Raw genomic sequence first — 16,852 nt, 5'->3', positions numbered from 1 at the left:
CAAATTATTAAAGTGTATTTTACAATGTTACATCTTTAATGTCAATGTCATCACTACTATTTTTGTCATCTTTCATTTGTTCCCTCCCTTTCTGCTTATTATTCAGCTCATCCTCTGTATAGCAGATACTAATTGATACTGATGTACATTAAAGTTAGGGGGATAAAGCATGTTGAATGACATCACCAGTGAGATATTTTTGGCTTGATGATGACTCCTGCTTGAGGAATACACTAATTTTAAAACCATTATGTTTTAACTTTGGTTCTATAGGGTGTCAACAATGCTGTTATTTTGGATATATATAAATATGTTTTGTTTATTATTGATACCCACAGATTGGAGCTGTTTGCTGAGTCGTCGAAACTTGCAGTCTCTAAGTAAAAGGCTCAAAGACATGTGTAGAATGTGTGGTATATCTGCTGCAGACTCTCCCAGCATTCTCAGTGCTTGCTTGGTAGCAATGGAACCCCAAGGCTCTTTTGTTATTATGCCAGGTTAGCTATCTTTAGTTTATATCAGATTTAATTCTTTACGCACTTAAGTTTCTAAGTAGTATGTAAAATTGGCTCTTTATGTATTAAAATAAAAAAATACGTTTCATTTTTTTTCCAGATTCTGTGTCAACTGGTTCTGTATTTGGAAGAAGCACCACACTAAACATGCAGACTTCTCAGTTAAATACCCCACAGGATACATCATGTACTCATATACTTGTGTTCCCTACTTCTGCTTCTGTGCAAGTAGCTTCAGCTACTTATACCACTGAAAATTTGGACTTAGCTTTTAATCCCAACAATGGTAGGTGAATTATTTTTTAAAGGTTTGCAAATATAAAATAAGGCTGGGTGATTATGGCTGATTGTAGTCTGATTAATGCTCCCAAAACATATCCATGTCTTGTGAGTGTCCCTGAAATCTGTGAATGTTACCTTATATGGCAAAATCAGACTGTGAATGTGATTAAGGATCTGGAGCTAGAGAGATTATCCTGCGTTATGCAAGTGGGCCCTAAATGCCATCACAAGTATCCTTGAGAGAGGGAAATTTGTGCACAAGAGGGGGTGGCCATGTGATGGAAACAGAAGCAGAGTCCAAGAAACAGTGCTATGCTGCTGACTTTGAAAATGGAGGAAGGGGCCCTGAGCCAAGGAATGCAAGGAATCAGTTCTAGATGCTGGAAAAAAACACGGAAAAAGATTATCCCCTGGAGCCTCCAGAGGGAGCTGTAGCCCTGCTGGTACCTTGAGTTTGGCCTACTGGCCAGCACTTTGATTTCATCTCAACAAAACTGATTTTGGGCTTCTGGACCCCAGAACTATAAAAGTATAAATGTGTGTTGTTTTAAGTCACCAAGTGTGTGATAATTTGTTAAAGCAGCAGTAGGTAACTAATATAACCATTCTTGTACCTTATTGATATCAGAACTGGTACTATGAATTATCTTGTTAATATTTACTTATTTTAAAAGACAACATTGATCATAAAATGTTTGTACGTGTTTCTGCCTGTGGTGTTGAGTTACCTATACATGGACTTTGCAGCTCATTTTATATTCCTTTCTATCTTGATTTGCCAAAGTAATATAATAATTTATATTAACTGACAGAGTAGAGATGTACCTCTTCTGAATGAACTTACAGATTGCCTTCTAGTGAAGAGAAAGTAAATGATATTCTACTGTTGCTCTGAGTTACCTTAGAAAATGACACATCCTAAAATCACAAACATGGGTGTTAATTCTTTTTTTTTTTTTTTTTTTTTTTTTTAAGTTTTATTGGGGAGTATTGGGGAACAGTGTGTTGTTCCAGGGCCCATCAGCTCCTGGTCGTTGTCTCTCAATCTAGTTGTGGAAGGCGCAGCTCAGCTCCAAGTCCAGTTGCTGCAACCTTGTTGTTAAGAGCTCGCGCTCTAACCAGCTGAGCCATCCGGCCGCCCAATTATTCTCTTCTTTTAGTGTGTTATACAGTAACTTGAATGTTTTGTTAAATAATAAAGACTAAGGGTATTAATTGTGACTAATCTCATTTTAAATACATTTTCATTTCCAGCATACTGTGTTTGCTTTGTATTAGTTTCCTATTGCTGCTGTAGCAGATTACCACATGCTTAGTGGCTTTAAACAACACACAGTATCTTATAGTTCTGGGGGTCAGAAGTCCAGAGTCAGTCTTGCTGGGCTGAAGGCGGAGTTGGTTCTTTCTGGAGGCTCTACAGGACAATCTGTTTCCTGGCCTTTGCTAATTTTAGAGACCGTTTACATTTCTTCTTCATGGTCCCATCTTCCATCTTCAACACCAGCAGTATAGTGTCGTCACAGCTCCTTCACTGACTCTGACCCTACTGCCCCCCTCTTATTAGGGCCCCTGTGATCACATTGGACCACCCAGATAATCCACAATAATCTCCCCCCTTAAGAACCTTAGTTTGATCACATCTGCGAAGTTTTTTATGGTAACATATTCACAGATTCCTGGGACCAGGCCGTGGACATACTTGGGAGGGGGGCCATTATTTAGACTACCACATGCATGTTTATGTATAATTGTTTATATGGCTTCAAGCACAATACTTTTCCACATGGTAAACATTCAGTAGATGTTGGTTAAAGTAATTTTAATTCTCTCCTATAAATAACCATAAGATATGAAAAATGGAGGTTTTTTTTTTTTCTTTCTACTACATAGATGGAGCAGATGGAATGGGTATCTTTGATTTGTTAGACACAGGAGATGATCTTGACCCTGATATCATTAATATTCTTCCTGCATCTCCAACGGGGTCTCCTGTGCATTCTCCAGGATCTCATTACCCCCATGGAGGTGATACTGGCAAGGTAACCAATGTGTTATAAAAGTTCGGTTTGTCTAGATGTCATTCATTAATTCAGAAGTGAGTTGCTACATAAAATAAAGCACATTTTTTCCTTGGAAATTAGCAAATAGTGAGGTTAACAGTATAGTCATGCACTGTTAGTTCCTTATGGACATAAGTACTTCGAATTGTACATTATTAAGAGGAACTCTGTGGTTCTGTTTTCCTTGACCTTTTATTTTCTAGAAAACTGCATTAATCTTTTTTGTGTGTGTTTTTCCTGCCATTTCACCATAACTTCTACTCAGGTATAGGATCAGATATTTGAGAATCAGTATATTGCTCTAAAGGCTACCATTCATATCAGGGATGTGACAAAGAGCATAATAGAAATACAAATTTTCTCATAAGAACAGAAAAAACACTGACCACCATGCCCCCATTTATTTTTAGTTATGGAAGAATGCTGTTTTTTCCTTCTCAAACTAATTGGCCTTCATTTGAATAACATCTTTATTTGAGTGAAATTATATGTAGTGGTTATTTGATTATTATAGTAGATGTATGTTTAGAACCTGCCTTTTGAAAATAAGGATCATTGTCCAATCCTTTTTTTAACTGAAAACAAATGAGATTATTGAAAAATTATATAAGGAAAAGCACTAATAATCTCATCACTTTAATAAACTATTTTTACTTTTAGCAAATTACCTTCCTTCACATGTTCTTATACTGTAGTTTTCAATAAGTATAATCAACTTTTTAACATTGCATTGGTGTTTTACCATAATTTGTTATATCATCCCCAAAATGTTGGACATTTAAGTATTTTATCTTTTTCTGTTATAATGTTGCAATGAACATGTATATCATTTTCCTTCTTTCTATCTATTTCCTTAAAATAAATACCAATAAATACATTAACTAATTCAAAGATATGAGCATCACTTAATAGTTGTCCCTTCATGTTGCCATATGCTTTCCCAGACATTATTTGCATTTTGTAGATAGTGCTAGATGAACAAAGCTAAATTTTAATCCACCTTCTGGTTGGGCGTGTCTCTGGTGGTCAGGAATTAGTTAAGGGAATTTTAGGAAATACAGTAGGAATTTCATTGAACATTCTGTATTTTTCAATCAGCTACAAAGATTTTCTTTCTCTCTCTCTCTCTCTCTGAATATGGGCTTGGCATAATAATACAAACTTATTAAATAATAGTTGGCATATTCATTTCCTCATGCAACTGTTAAAACTAATTTTTAATGTTATTACTAATTATTATACTCTTACAAAGTAACATAGCAATTAACTTTTTTCAATGTCCTTCAGTATTTTTAAAAATTGAAGTGATAGGATTATGAGACTGATTGCTATAAACCATTCTGTATTTTTATTTAGTGCCTAGGTGTATCAAATGAACTAACACACTTAATTTTGTCTTTTTAAGGGTCAGGGTACTGATCGGCTACTTTCAACAGAATCTCATGATGAAGTAACTAATATTCTTCAGCAACCATTGGCCCTTGGTTACTTTGTATCAACTGCCAAAGCGGGTCCGTTACCTGACTGGTTCTGGTCAGCATGTCCTCAAGCACAATATCAGTGTCCCCTTTTTCTTAAGGTATTGCCATTTCTGTGCCATTTCCTAAGTAACGCTAATTGATGGCTTAAGTCCTGAGAAGTATATAAGTTGCTTTTTGAAATCTTGTAACTTTTGTCTAAGGTCTTAAATACATTGCCACATATGACTTTGTACACAAGATTACAAGAATTATCTAATTATGAAACAACTCTAAGTTTTAAATTCATACTAAGTTTGAACTTTTAATCTTAAGTCTAACTCTGGGACCCTTGCTCATATAATTTCAGCTGCACATATGGAAGTTTAGAGCTGGGAGAAACCTTTTATTACCTTTAACCATTTCATTTTCTAGGTGAGCATATTAAAGTGCAGAAAAACTCACTGGTCCAAAGTCATAAATTGGTAAAACCTGGATCTTTTAGTGGTTACAATGTTATTTTTTGAATTACATCATACTGCACTCTTATTAGTCTGCATTTCTTGGGGGATTGAAAGATTCATTAATCTTTGTAAGAAAACTTGATATTTAGATCCATTTACTACCTTCTCAAAAAAGCTTTCTAGCTTTGTGCAAATTGCTGTGTTAAAACTATGGAGTGGTTGATATTAAGTAATGAGATTCTCAGACCCATAGTAACTTACTTTATCAACACAAATTCATTAGCAAATGATACAATAAAATTAAGATAAATCATAAAATGGTAAAATGAGATGTAAAAGCCCTATCCAGAGTTTGTTAATGCTGCGGCTACCGTGTTTCCCTGAAAATAAGACCTACCTTGAAAATAAACCTCAGTTAAGATCTCTGCCAGACAGACACATTTTAATACATTATGACGATGTTCCAGAAGAAGATGACATGACTGAATTTGAATAAATGTAGATTGTTGTACATGAGAAAATAAGACGTCTCCAGAAAATAAATCCTAATGGAGCACAAATTAATATAAGACCCGGACTTTTTTTGGGGGGGGACACGGTACTACTATTTCAAAAGAACGAATTCAGATCTGATTCACAATTACACATACCTACCAGAAGTTGACTGTTTTACTCCATAAGTCACATTACGTTAACTACTTACTGGCTTTTATTTGTAGGGTAAACGTTGGGTAGTATGCTTTAGTTTCTTGAGGTTATATTTTAATGTGTACATGAACCAATTGCTTTTTGAAATCTTGTAGTTTTTGTCTAAGGTCTTAAATACATTGCCACATATGACTTTCTACACAAGATTACAAAAATTATCTAATTATGAAACAGCTCTAAGTTTTAAATTCATGCTAAGTTTGAACTTTGAATCTTAAGTCAAACTCTGGGACCCTTGCTTATATTATTTCAACAGGCTTGTTGCTGTCTTTTAAGCCTATTGCTATTAAATCTTGATACCCTTGGCACACATACTGTTAGGTCAATAACATTTGAGATTAAGTAGTGAACTTTTTTAGCACATTCATAAAGAATGTGCTAAACAGCTGTTGATTTGTTGATCTGAATTGACTGTTAATGAGATAATACATTTAGGGAGTGTCAGCAAGGTTAATTAGTTTTCATCATATGACTTTCCTTCCCCTTCCAATATATGTGCAGTGATCTATACAGATCTTATTACAAGAACATAATTGCCAAAGGGGTTTCTGCAGAATAGTAGCCCTTGGAGTTTCTATAAAACAAAGGGTTCTTTGGTCCTTTGGGAAGTGCTGTGCTACACATGCTTTCTGCCCCCTTTTGTTGTTACAATATGTGTATGCACATTAAATTCTCTAAAAACAGCAGCAAATAACATTGTTTACCTACCATTTCTTAAACTTACTTTAATGCACAAGAAAAGGATTGTGTAATACCTATTAATAATTCGTGACCTTAGTATTTCACGGAGCATATTTTAAGGAAACACCACTTTATAAAAAGTCCAAGGGACTATCCAGATTCTTTTCTACTCAATATTTATTTGCAGAGAGGATAGAGTAAAGTGGGCATTCACCCTCAGATACAGTGTAACAAGGTTAGGACTTCTGGTGTGAATTACCAGGTAAGGTATAACTTAACCACAATTTGGTTCACCTTTTGTTTTCATACATCCCATTTCTATACCATAGGCGGTAAAACTACCTTGTATGTTTCTCTTTGGTTGGAAAAATAATAGGTTGTTACTTAGATGATTAAAAAGTCTTTTTATCATAGAAATTAGAACACTGGTATTAATTACATTCATTTAATTTGTAGGGATCTGCCATGTTAGATTTTTGCTTATAACTCATAAATCAAGAGTTTATGTGCACTTGAAACATATATATCTTTGGTTATATTCCTGAATATATGACTGAAGAGTTTATGCATATATTAACATTTGTAGAGGAGAGAGCACCTATATTAAAATAGTACCTTTTACAGTATACAAAATGAAATCTACTGAGTTTCTGCAGTCAATACCACCATCTTCTCAAGGCTTTTAAACACTATTATATACATTGACTTATAAACAAAATGATTCACTTTTATAAGTTGAAAAGTGAAGAAAAGTACCACATTCATTTCCTTCACTCTTCATTGCCATATCTAAATGGGTGTGCTAGTTGTCACTGAGTGTCCATGAAATTTGGCAAAAGAAGGCATCTGTCCACTGTATTACTGTATTGCTCACAATTTCGCCAAAAGTAGATTTAAGATTTATAGGTTTATGTAGCACAGCACCATGAGAACAGAAAATAAACGCTGAGTTTGACTAATATTAGAGATTAATTTCCATGCATGGCGTACTTTAAAATGCACTGGGCTTTTATTCCAAACGGCCTAGGGCCCCTCAACAGCTGTGTGACATTTTTTTTTTTTTTTTTTTTTTTTAAAGATTTTATTGGGGAAGGGGAACAGGATTTTATTGGAGAACAGTGTGTACTTCCAGGACTTTTTTTCCAAGTCAAGTTGTTGTCCTTTCAATCTTAGTTGTGGAGGGCGCAGCTCGGCTCCAGGTCCAGTTGCCATTGCTAGGTGCAGGGGGTGCAGCCCACCATCCCTTGCGGGAGTCGAAACCGGCAACCTAACCTTGTGGTTGAGAGGATGCGCTGCAACCAACTGAGCCATCCGGGAGCTCAGTGGCAGCTCAGCTCAAGGTGCCGTGTTCAATTTTAGTTGCAGGGGGCGCTGCCCACCATCCCTTGCGGGAGTTGAGGAATCGAACTGCAACCTTGTGGTTGAGAGCCCGTGCTCCAACCAACTGAGCCATCCAGGAGGCAGCTCAGCTCAAGGTGCCATGTTCAATCTTAGTTGCAGGGGCAGAGCCCACCATCCCTTGCGGGACTCGAGGAATTGAACTGGCAACCTTGTGGTTGAGAGCCCACTGGCCCATGTGAGAATCGAACCGGCAGCCTTCAGAGTTAGAAGCATGGAGCTCTAACCGCCTGAGCCACCGGGCTGGCCCTGTGTGACATTTTTGATCGTTCACTGTGAAACCCAGGAGGACCACCTGATTGCTAAGAGTAGTTTCTAAAAATCGGAGTTCGTTTTTCAAGATTGAAATAAGTCTCTTGGGTTTTTCAGGTATCTACTTGCCCTTTCCTGACTGTTCCAACTTGTATCTTCCTATAGTTTTCAAATAAATAAGTTATTTTAACCAAGGGAAGGAAATATTTATAGCTTTATCAGTAAAATATTTGCATATGGATACTCTTTTTACTTTTTTCAGTGCTACACCTAGGTATCTCTGCTTAGTCTTAAATTCTGTGTAACCTAGAAACAGACTGTACTGAGGTTTATCAGCTTAGCGCTTCCTTAAACATTTATTTTACACATCTAGGCAGGTTACACTTAGAAAATAATTAGAAGTTCTTTTTTTTTAGGATCATCATGTGGTCTCAAAAACAATAAAGCTGAAGAAAAGGAAGTAAGACTCAAATATATTGAGTCTTCCTTTTCTTCAGCTTTATTGTAATATTACACACTTAAAAATTACTTCTGTAATGAGTTAAACAAGAACAACAAAGCATCTTTATTGTGGCTCCCATTCCTTACATAAGTCTAAAATGTATTTCATCAAGGAAGAGACCTTGGGAAAATACAGTAAAACCAACACTTTTTTTTTTATTTGGCTGACTGATTACCTGTTATTTTTTTAGGCCTCTTTGCACCTCCACGTGCCTTCAGTGCAATCTGACGAGCTGCTTCACAGTAAACACTCCCACCCACTTGACTCAAATCAGACTTCAGATGTCCTCAGGTACAGCTCTTTTTACCATTAAGGGTTTTCCATTGCAACTGTGAATAAATATAGTATTGATCCTTACATATTTTTCTCATTTTAGCAATAGTTTATAGTACCCTTGGGTCTCTGGATGAATTACATCATTCAGAATGAGTTCTTTCTAACACATAACCTACTTCTGAGAGTAATTTTTAAAAATTAGTTATTGTTAATCTCCCCAAGGACTCTATTCCATACCTTCCATGTTTTTTTAAGTGACTTTGAATCTTAGATTCCATAATTGGAAACTGCTTCCAGAATCTACAGTGTAAAGAAATACATGACTTATATAGTTTATTTGCTTTTCAGGTTTGTTTTGGAACAGTACAATGCACTCTCCTGGCTAACCTGTGACCCTGCAATCCAGGACAGACGCTCATGTCTCCCAATTCATTTTGTGGTGCTGAATCAGTTATATAACTTTATCATGAATATGCTGTGATCTTCATTTGATGGAACTGTGCAAGAAAAGAACAAGGAAAAAAGACGTTTCGCTGCAAGATTAAGTTACAGTTACTTCTCAGTGAAAGTCATTTGTGATGGGGTCTAATTCTTATTACTTCAACAAATATTGTTTTGACTTGGGGGAGGGGCTATAACCCTGCTATTTTTCATTGACTATACTGAACTCTTTAGGATGGTGACTGATCATACAAAACGTATTATAACATTTTCGTAGCAAAATTAACCTTTTTTTTTTCCAGTCACAGTATTTGTGAAAAGTAATGAGCCATAGTACCCAGTCATATTAAATGAATATTAAAAGCATGGGGAGGAAATGAGGAACAATGAATTTCAACATAATGGCTTCAGAACATCAAGATGTTCTTGTATTGGATTATAGTATCTAGTATTCAAAATGCCTGCATCTCTTATTTATTGTAAGTTTTTAAATGTATAAATTGTCTTATATTTCTTAACCTCTTTTATAAAAATTTTCCTAGAAGGTTTATACTGCCTTCTTGCTTTAAAGCAATTGGTCTAAAATATATGTAATCGTCTTAATTAAAAAGTTGCAGTAGGGTTGCTTTTAGAGTATTATTTTTTTGTAAGGGGGGTGGGACAGTAAATTTGTATTGTCTCGATGTACAGTTTAATGGGATAGAGGGGGAATAATGTCCATACCATTGTGTGTGGAGGATTTACAGCTAAGCTGTAGTTGCAGAGTACATGTACAGTAATGAAGTTCACTGTGTTTATAAATTGAAAAGGTACCAGGTCTTACAGCATTTTATATATCACACCTTTACAGAATAACATGATGGCAATATACAAGTGATATTGTTAGGTGGTTTAACTTAGAATAAAATGAGAATTCTTCAGTTATATTTTGTACTATGGTTTAGGGCTATGACTAATATTTCAGGCCATTTCCAGTGAAAGAAACTTAGTTTTACAAGAAAAACATTTGCTACTGAATGCTTAAACTAATTTTGGTGTTTAAAGTTAACATGCTTAAATTTTTTTCAGTTTTAACAGTGGCACATCTAGGCATGGGAATATTATTAATTATGAAAATTATCTTCAGGATCTGCTATAAGGTTGAAATTTAGCCCAGCTCTAGGCATTTTACAAATTATTTTAAGAGCAGTCACTCTTGATTGTTTGACTTTTTTTTTAAATTAAAGATTGGGAATGTGTGTGCGAGTATGCATATGTATGGGTGTGTGTGTGCAATCAAACTGTGGTGTAAATAGATTCTCAGTGAATTCTGGTATTCAGACTCTATTCCACTAGTTAAAGAACCATTTTCTAAACTTAACCCGTTTCCTTTTGCCTTTTTTATTTATTTAATTTTCTTGGTTTGGAGATGATAGTCCCAAACACCAGAGTCTGTACTATTCTGTATAACACAGCTCAGATTAAGGCAGGGCATATGCCAAGGAGGTTCTCACCTCCCTAAAGAAGGGACTTGAATTTTAGGGACTTTAATTCACCCCTTTCTTCCGTACAGTTTTCCCCCTTCTTGTTTGCACATGCCAAGATACCTGCTTTTATGCAGGCTTTACCCCCCTCGGAAAATTCTTTCTACAGTGCTGCTCACAAGAGAGTCCAAGTTAGCCTCTTACCTGTGCTGCTGACTTGAATTCACAGTCGCCAAGTCTACCTATCTTTCTTGGAAGCAGTCTACCAAATTCCAAATTTGTAAGTTCACTAATCTCTACAAAATCAATTGTTTTACAAAACAATAATTCAGTATGTTTTATTTTTACTGAAACTTGTTTTGTAATTACTATATGCTTAGCTTAAATATCACTGTCTTAAGAACAATATAACTTCTTCAAATTGTGTGTATTAAACCATTAACAAGTCTTGTTTTTTTCTATAAAGAAAACACAATTGGTGACAAAGATTTTCAATTATTTCTTCAAAATTATAATGCAATCCCAATGGTCAGCATATTTTGAAATTAAAATTTAAAGATCGCATCTCTGCATTCATTTTTAAATTATGCTAACACACTACAGATTATGTTGGCATGTTTTGTTCTGTACTTTAATAAAACTTGTCTGAGATTTGAAGGAAAAGATGCTTATTTGGAATTTCTATAAAAAGGATATCCTTTTTTATATACTTAGCGCATTAGTGACTTTTAAAAATAAAAGCTGTATTCTCAATTGTTTAAAATCACTAGCCTTTAGTAACCACACCTCAGTTTGAAAATAGATTTTTAAAAAATGATTCCCTGACAGTTTCTTTTATATGGAGCCATAAGGAAGGAAACCAGTATTCCTTTTTATCTGGGAATCAGGGAGTAGTTCCCAAATATATAGGATTTACTGATAAGATTTTTTTTTCTTCCTTTCATGTATAAGTTCACACTCAAATAGAAAATTACTGTTATAAATAGCCATTAGAAAAGGTCAAGAGACTGATTTCAGAAAAAAAAAAAAAAGCCTTTTATGCAGGATGAATAGATCTGACTTACTAATGTACTGTCACAGACAAGTGTGGGTAGTTTTGTTTAAATAGGTAAGTAAAATAATATACTTTATACCAGTTGATCACCAACACCTTGACTTCTTTGTTACAGTGCTAATTAATATCTGTTTTTTTGTGCAGTTATCCATTACAAAGCAGGGTGGAAGTTCAGTATTTTGGCATTTAAAAAGATTACTTATATAATGTCTGCTTCCAGCCAGTGAGAAACATCTAGCCATACCTTTCTTATGCAAGCCATTCAGTTATCAGGACTGTGAATTAACACTGTATGAATAAATTTCTGTACACCTTATTGTTTGGCCAGAAGGCCACCAAGTGTACTTATATGTAATCCTTAAATTTTAAAGTAGCTGTAATTTTTAAATCTTTCTAAACTTTTCTTAAACCACTAAAATTAAGCTCTTACTACTTAGTCAACTATCCTCAGCTGTATTCATACTCAATTGTCAGTATGGCACAGATTACTGTATTAAAATATTCTCCTTTCGTCTTCATATTTACCTTCTGAGGTAATTTTTTAACTTAATGTGTTACTACAAAGATTTGCAGATCTTTAATCAAGCACTATGTTAATACTGTAATATCAAAATACTATGTTGCATTATTTAAAATGTTCAAATTGAATACATTAAAAGGAAGTTTTTAAATGCTGTTGCATCATATAATTTGCTATTCATCCACTATGGCATTGCATATCCGTCTATTAATACACTTAATGTGCATGAGTGATGTTTTGGTCTGGGTTTCCTCTTGAGATTTTAGTTTGTCTAAATTAAGGAAAAATGTTTCTGACGTGATTTTTTTTTGGCCCCCTGCCCATTCCCTCCAAAATCAGCTGGAAATATTAACCTTTTGGTTTTTCTTGGTGTTTTAATGGGCCCAGAACTGTGGTTTTAAATTTATATATATATAGTTTTCTTTTTTGTGGAGTATTAATTAAAAAACTGGATTTTGGACCTAAAATACTCCTCAGGTTGATGTATTCATGAAGTTTTAACTAAATAGCTTTAGTTTTCAAAGTAAACTGGATTTGTGGACCTTAAAGTTACTGAATTTAAACTATAAATTGTAACGTCATTACTGGACATGTGTCAGCATCAACTCTCAAAATAGCTTGGTCACTTTATGAAGGGGCATTTTAAAGTTGTTTAGCAGTGACACTTAACATGGTCCAATTGCTTTTTTTTTTTTTTTTTTTAACGTGACAGAAAAAAGAATAAGGAACAAACACTATTGCTGCCGAATGCCATAACACTGAGTTGTACAAATTGTGATTGAGGAAATGAAAAGGTTTATACTTTTTAAAAAAAAAACAAAAAAATCAAAACTTCAAATGGAATAAATTATTCATGAAGCCTTCATTGTGGTGTCTCATTCTGTTGAAAATATTTCCATCTTAAATTTGTGTAAAAATTAATAGCAATGTTACGTTTGTATCATTTACAAATGGAGAGGGGCAACCTTAAAATTAATTGATGAACTTTTAACTTCTCCACCTGAAGTATTTTATTTTAAAAATAGATTTTAATCATATAGCAACGTATAATGTATAGAAAAATTGTATATGCACATACATACTAATTCCTCCTAGACTGATCAGTTTGATACCAGTTTTCTAGTCTAAACAAGCTGCCTTCAAATATTTAAAGCATAGCTCTATCCTATTTTTGGATCACATAAATGTTTTTGAAACTTATGAAGTGTTGTTCAGATATGAACAATCCATCAAAAATAGATCTGTCCATTTTGTATAAATGACCATTTTAAATATTTTTGTCCAAACTTAAGGACAAACTCCATAATTGTGGTCATTTTAAAATAGTTTCTGCCAGCAGAACTTTTAAAATAATTCTTTAAAAGGATGTGTATGTTTTTGGAACTTCTATCTTAAAATTATTTTCTGTCTCAGTTTATATTACCTCTAGTTTTTAAATATTTTTTTTTTACTATCATGTATGACTAAAAATAATTACGCAAATCAAGCTTTTGGGGTGAGGCGGGGGGGGGAGTTATTCATTTAAACACAACTATATACAACCTTTTACTATTTGTAGTTTCCAGTATTGAAAACGAAGCCCTGTGCCTGACCACTGCACTGTACACCTGAAGGTGAATAATTCTGTATGTCAATTATAATATATATATAGTCACAGGATATGGAGTACAGCATAGGGAATAGTCAATGGGACTGTAATAGATACATACGATGTCAGAGGGGAAATAGATTGGGGGAAGGAGGTTATCACTTTGAGGGGTGAAATATCTAACGATTCCATTGTTTTCTACACCTGAAACTAAAAAAAAAATTAAAAAATGGAGCCCTGAAAAATGCTATTGAGTGGCTTACTCAGACGGAATTTTTTTTTCTTTAGTAGCTAAATCAAATATACAAACCACAAACTCTTCCTTGTAAACAGTCATAAAAGACTGTCGGTCTTGTTTACCGACTATCTAATATGTTCATTTCTGCCTTTATTGACCTTTGGGATGATTCATAATTGGCGTAACAATCATACCCAAAAAGGCTTGATTAGTGGAGCTGTGTCAACCTGGTGGGGTATCTCTAATGCTATATTGTAGAACCTTGGCGGGCTCTTATTCTAGTCAACATTTTATCTATAAAATCAATGAAGATATGATCTGTATAGCCAAAGCAGATAGCCAGTGTAAAAGAGGGTCCAAAAGATCTTGACAGGCTGAAACAATGGAAGAAATCTTACAAAAGAGGCATACTATGGAGAATAAGTTCCATGTTGAGAAAACAAGCTAGGTGTCTCCTGAGATCCTTTTACTTTTGAAACTGATTTTGTTTCCAAAGAACATTGGTCCTCCTTTACCTCAATCTTCTAATTTCTTGAAGTTCATTTACTCAGCAATAAGCTACGTAAAAGCACCTAGTATTCCTGAAACTGTAGGTAACTTTTTTCCTTTTTGTTTCTCCTTTTCTTTCTCCTCCCTTTCCCCAGGGAGACTGAAAAATAAAGTAGAAAAGAGTAAAAGTAAACCAGTCAGAGGCGAATGTTTACTTCATCCACGAAGGAGTCTTGACTTAAAAGGATAGGAACTACACGATATGTTTCATCAAATCTAAGACACCAGTAGTTGTAAGACATTATTTTATATAACACTAAGAAAAAATGCTAAGTATAATTTAACACTCTTGATTTTAAGACACAATTTCAGAGATGTTAAAATGTGATAAGTCATCACAGAATTAATTACATCTTTTTTGTGAATAGAATGGTAATGAGCCTCAGTGCTACATTCGTCTTCAAAAAGGGTTATTTTCTCAAACATTTTATAATCAGGAAAGGGTACACCGTAATTATGTAAGATACTCCTTTGATAATTAAAGGTTTTGTGATTTATTGGCAACTAAATGGGCTAATTTGTAGCACTATTTACCATTCGGGGAGTTCCTGAATCTGCCGAATTAAACATCTGAGCTGAAAAGTCTTTATAAATTGATTTTAGTATAGTTAAGTAATCCACCTCGGAGGACACAGTTCTAAAACTCAAAAGCTTATGAGTCTGAGTTCTGTATGACTGTCAAAATGATTCCATTGACAAACACTACAATGTAGATTTGAAAAACTTATTGACTAAGCGGATATGAAGGGGAATGGCTGGAGTTTAGGGTGACTTCCAGGTTTCCGGCTTGAGAAACTCTGGTGTTCGTGGTGGTATTTACTGAGGTAAGAATTGGAAGAGAAGAAAAAGGGGAATTGAAGGAAGATAAGTGTCAGCACTCATCTCCGTTACACTCTAGCTATATCATTCAGGCTGGGCATGATTTGTTGTTCTCTGAAGATCAAGATGGATCTGTAAGGGCCGGCCCGGTGGCTCAGGCGGTTAGAGCTCCATGCTCCTAACTCCAAAGGCTGCTGGTTCGATTCCCACATGGGCCAGTGGGCTCTCAACCACAAGGTTGCCAGTTCAATTCCTCGACTCCCGCAAGGGATGGGCAGCACCCCCTGCAACTAAAATTGAACATGGAACCTTGAGCTGAGTTGCCGCTGAGCTCCCGGATGGCTCAGTTGGTTGGAGCGCGTCCTCTCAACCACAAGGTTGCCGGTTTCGACTCTTGCAAGGGATGGTGGGCTGCACCCCCTGCAACTAGTAACAGCAACTGGACCTGGAGCTGAGCTCCTCCACAACTAAGACTGAAAGGACAACAACTTGACTTGGAAAAAAGCCCTGGAAGTATACACTGTTCCCCAATAAAGTCCTCCCCAATAATAATTAAAAAAAGATGGATCTGCAATGTTTCTCTAATAATTTCAGGGTCAAAAAATTAGAGTTGGAAGAGATCATAAAAATCAGTTTATTTCTATCTTCTCACTCATCCCCCAAACCGGTGTTTGGATTCTCTTTATACTTTTTCTGTGAAAGGACCAACAAGGGAGATTAAATTGCTTAATCTCAGTCTCAATTTCCACAACTGTAAAATGGAAATATAGAATTAAATCACGTAATAAAGTACTAGTGCCTAGCAAGTGTTCAATATGTAAGTCCTTAATAAATACCAGCTTAAAAATGAAAATGTCGTATAGTTGTGAAATCAATTTGTGTGTAGTGACCAGAAATGTCAAGTGAAATAGAATACATAACAATATGTGTATTATTTCATAAAACGTTTGTTTACATATTTAAATGTGGGTATAACTGCATCTGTATTTTGAGGCACAATGCAAAATGTATTACTGGGGGCCAGGCAGAAAAACACTTGAGAAACACTGCAACCAACATATTTTTTTTCCTTTGCTGATTTTTCATGTTGAAAGTAGACCTATTTTTAGAGACTACCCCTCTGTCAAAGGCTTGGAAACTATGAAGTACTCGATCTCTAAAATGAAACTCCATCCATCGCTCTCTAAGGATCTACAGACCCTAAATTAAGAACCCTTATATAGCTGAAATGCAGATGTTTTAACTCTGTGAGGTCGAGAGCGGAAGAAGGCTCGGGATTAGATTCCTTTTTCAATGTTCCTCGAAATCCTAGGATTCTAGAACTTTGGTGCTGAGAAGGAACATAGGCAGAGAGAGAGTCTGGTTCCATTAGTGTTCCGGTTAAAGAACAGTGAGTACAACTTTAACCTACGTTGTCATTTGAATGCCACGATAATTCTGTGATGATGAGACTGCAGCTCCAAGGGGCTTAACGATTTATGTAAAACGACACAGCTAATAGGCTCTGGAAAACGGACCTGTAGCAAGTTCTAAACAGTACTTCGGAGAGAAATTGGGCAGAGTAAACGGCGGGGGAGGAAGGGGT

General features: G+C 35.2%; 1 protein-coding gene across 1 annotated transcript in view; it reads left to right on the top strand.

Moving 5' to 3' along the window:
- Nucleotides 1–12,938, top strand: part of MED13 (mediator complex subunit 13) — a 94,483-nt gene extending 81,545 nt beyond the window's left edge. Inside the window, exons 25-30 of the mRNA XM_019732482.3 lie at nt 339–497; nt 616–801; nt 2,688–2,836; nt 4,263–4,436; nt 8,510–8,610; nt 8,944–12,938. Coding sequence (XP_019588041.2) covers nt 339–497; nt 616–801; nt 2,688–2,836; nt 4,263–4,436; nt 8,510–8,610; nt 8,944–9,076 — 902 coding nt within the window. The 3' untranslated portion in view covers nt 9,077–12,938. The remainder of the gene's footprint in view (nt 1–338; nt 498–615; nt 802–2,687; nt 2,837–4,262; nt 4,437–8,509; nt 8,611–8,943) is intronic.
- Nucleotides 12,939–16,852: the final 3,914 nt, after the last annotated feature.

The sequence above is a fragment of the Rhinolophus sinicus genome, chromosome 12 (assembly GCF_057876585.1).
Source record: "Rhinolophus sinicus isolate RSI-liver-muscle chromosome 12, RSI-T2T, whole genome shotgun sequence".
In the NCBI taxonomy this organism is placed as follows: Eukaryota; Metazoa; Chordata; class Mammalia; order Chiroptera; family Rhinolophidae; genus Rhinolophus; species Rhinolophus sinicus.
Note: the sequence above shows the minus strand (reverse complement) of the source record. Positions and strands in the feature narration are given on the sequence as shown.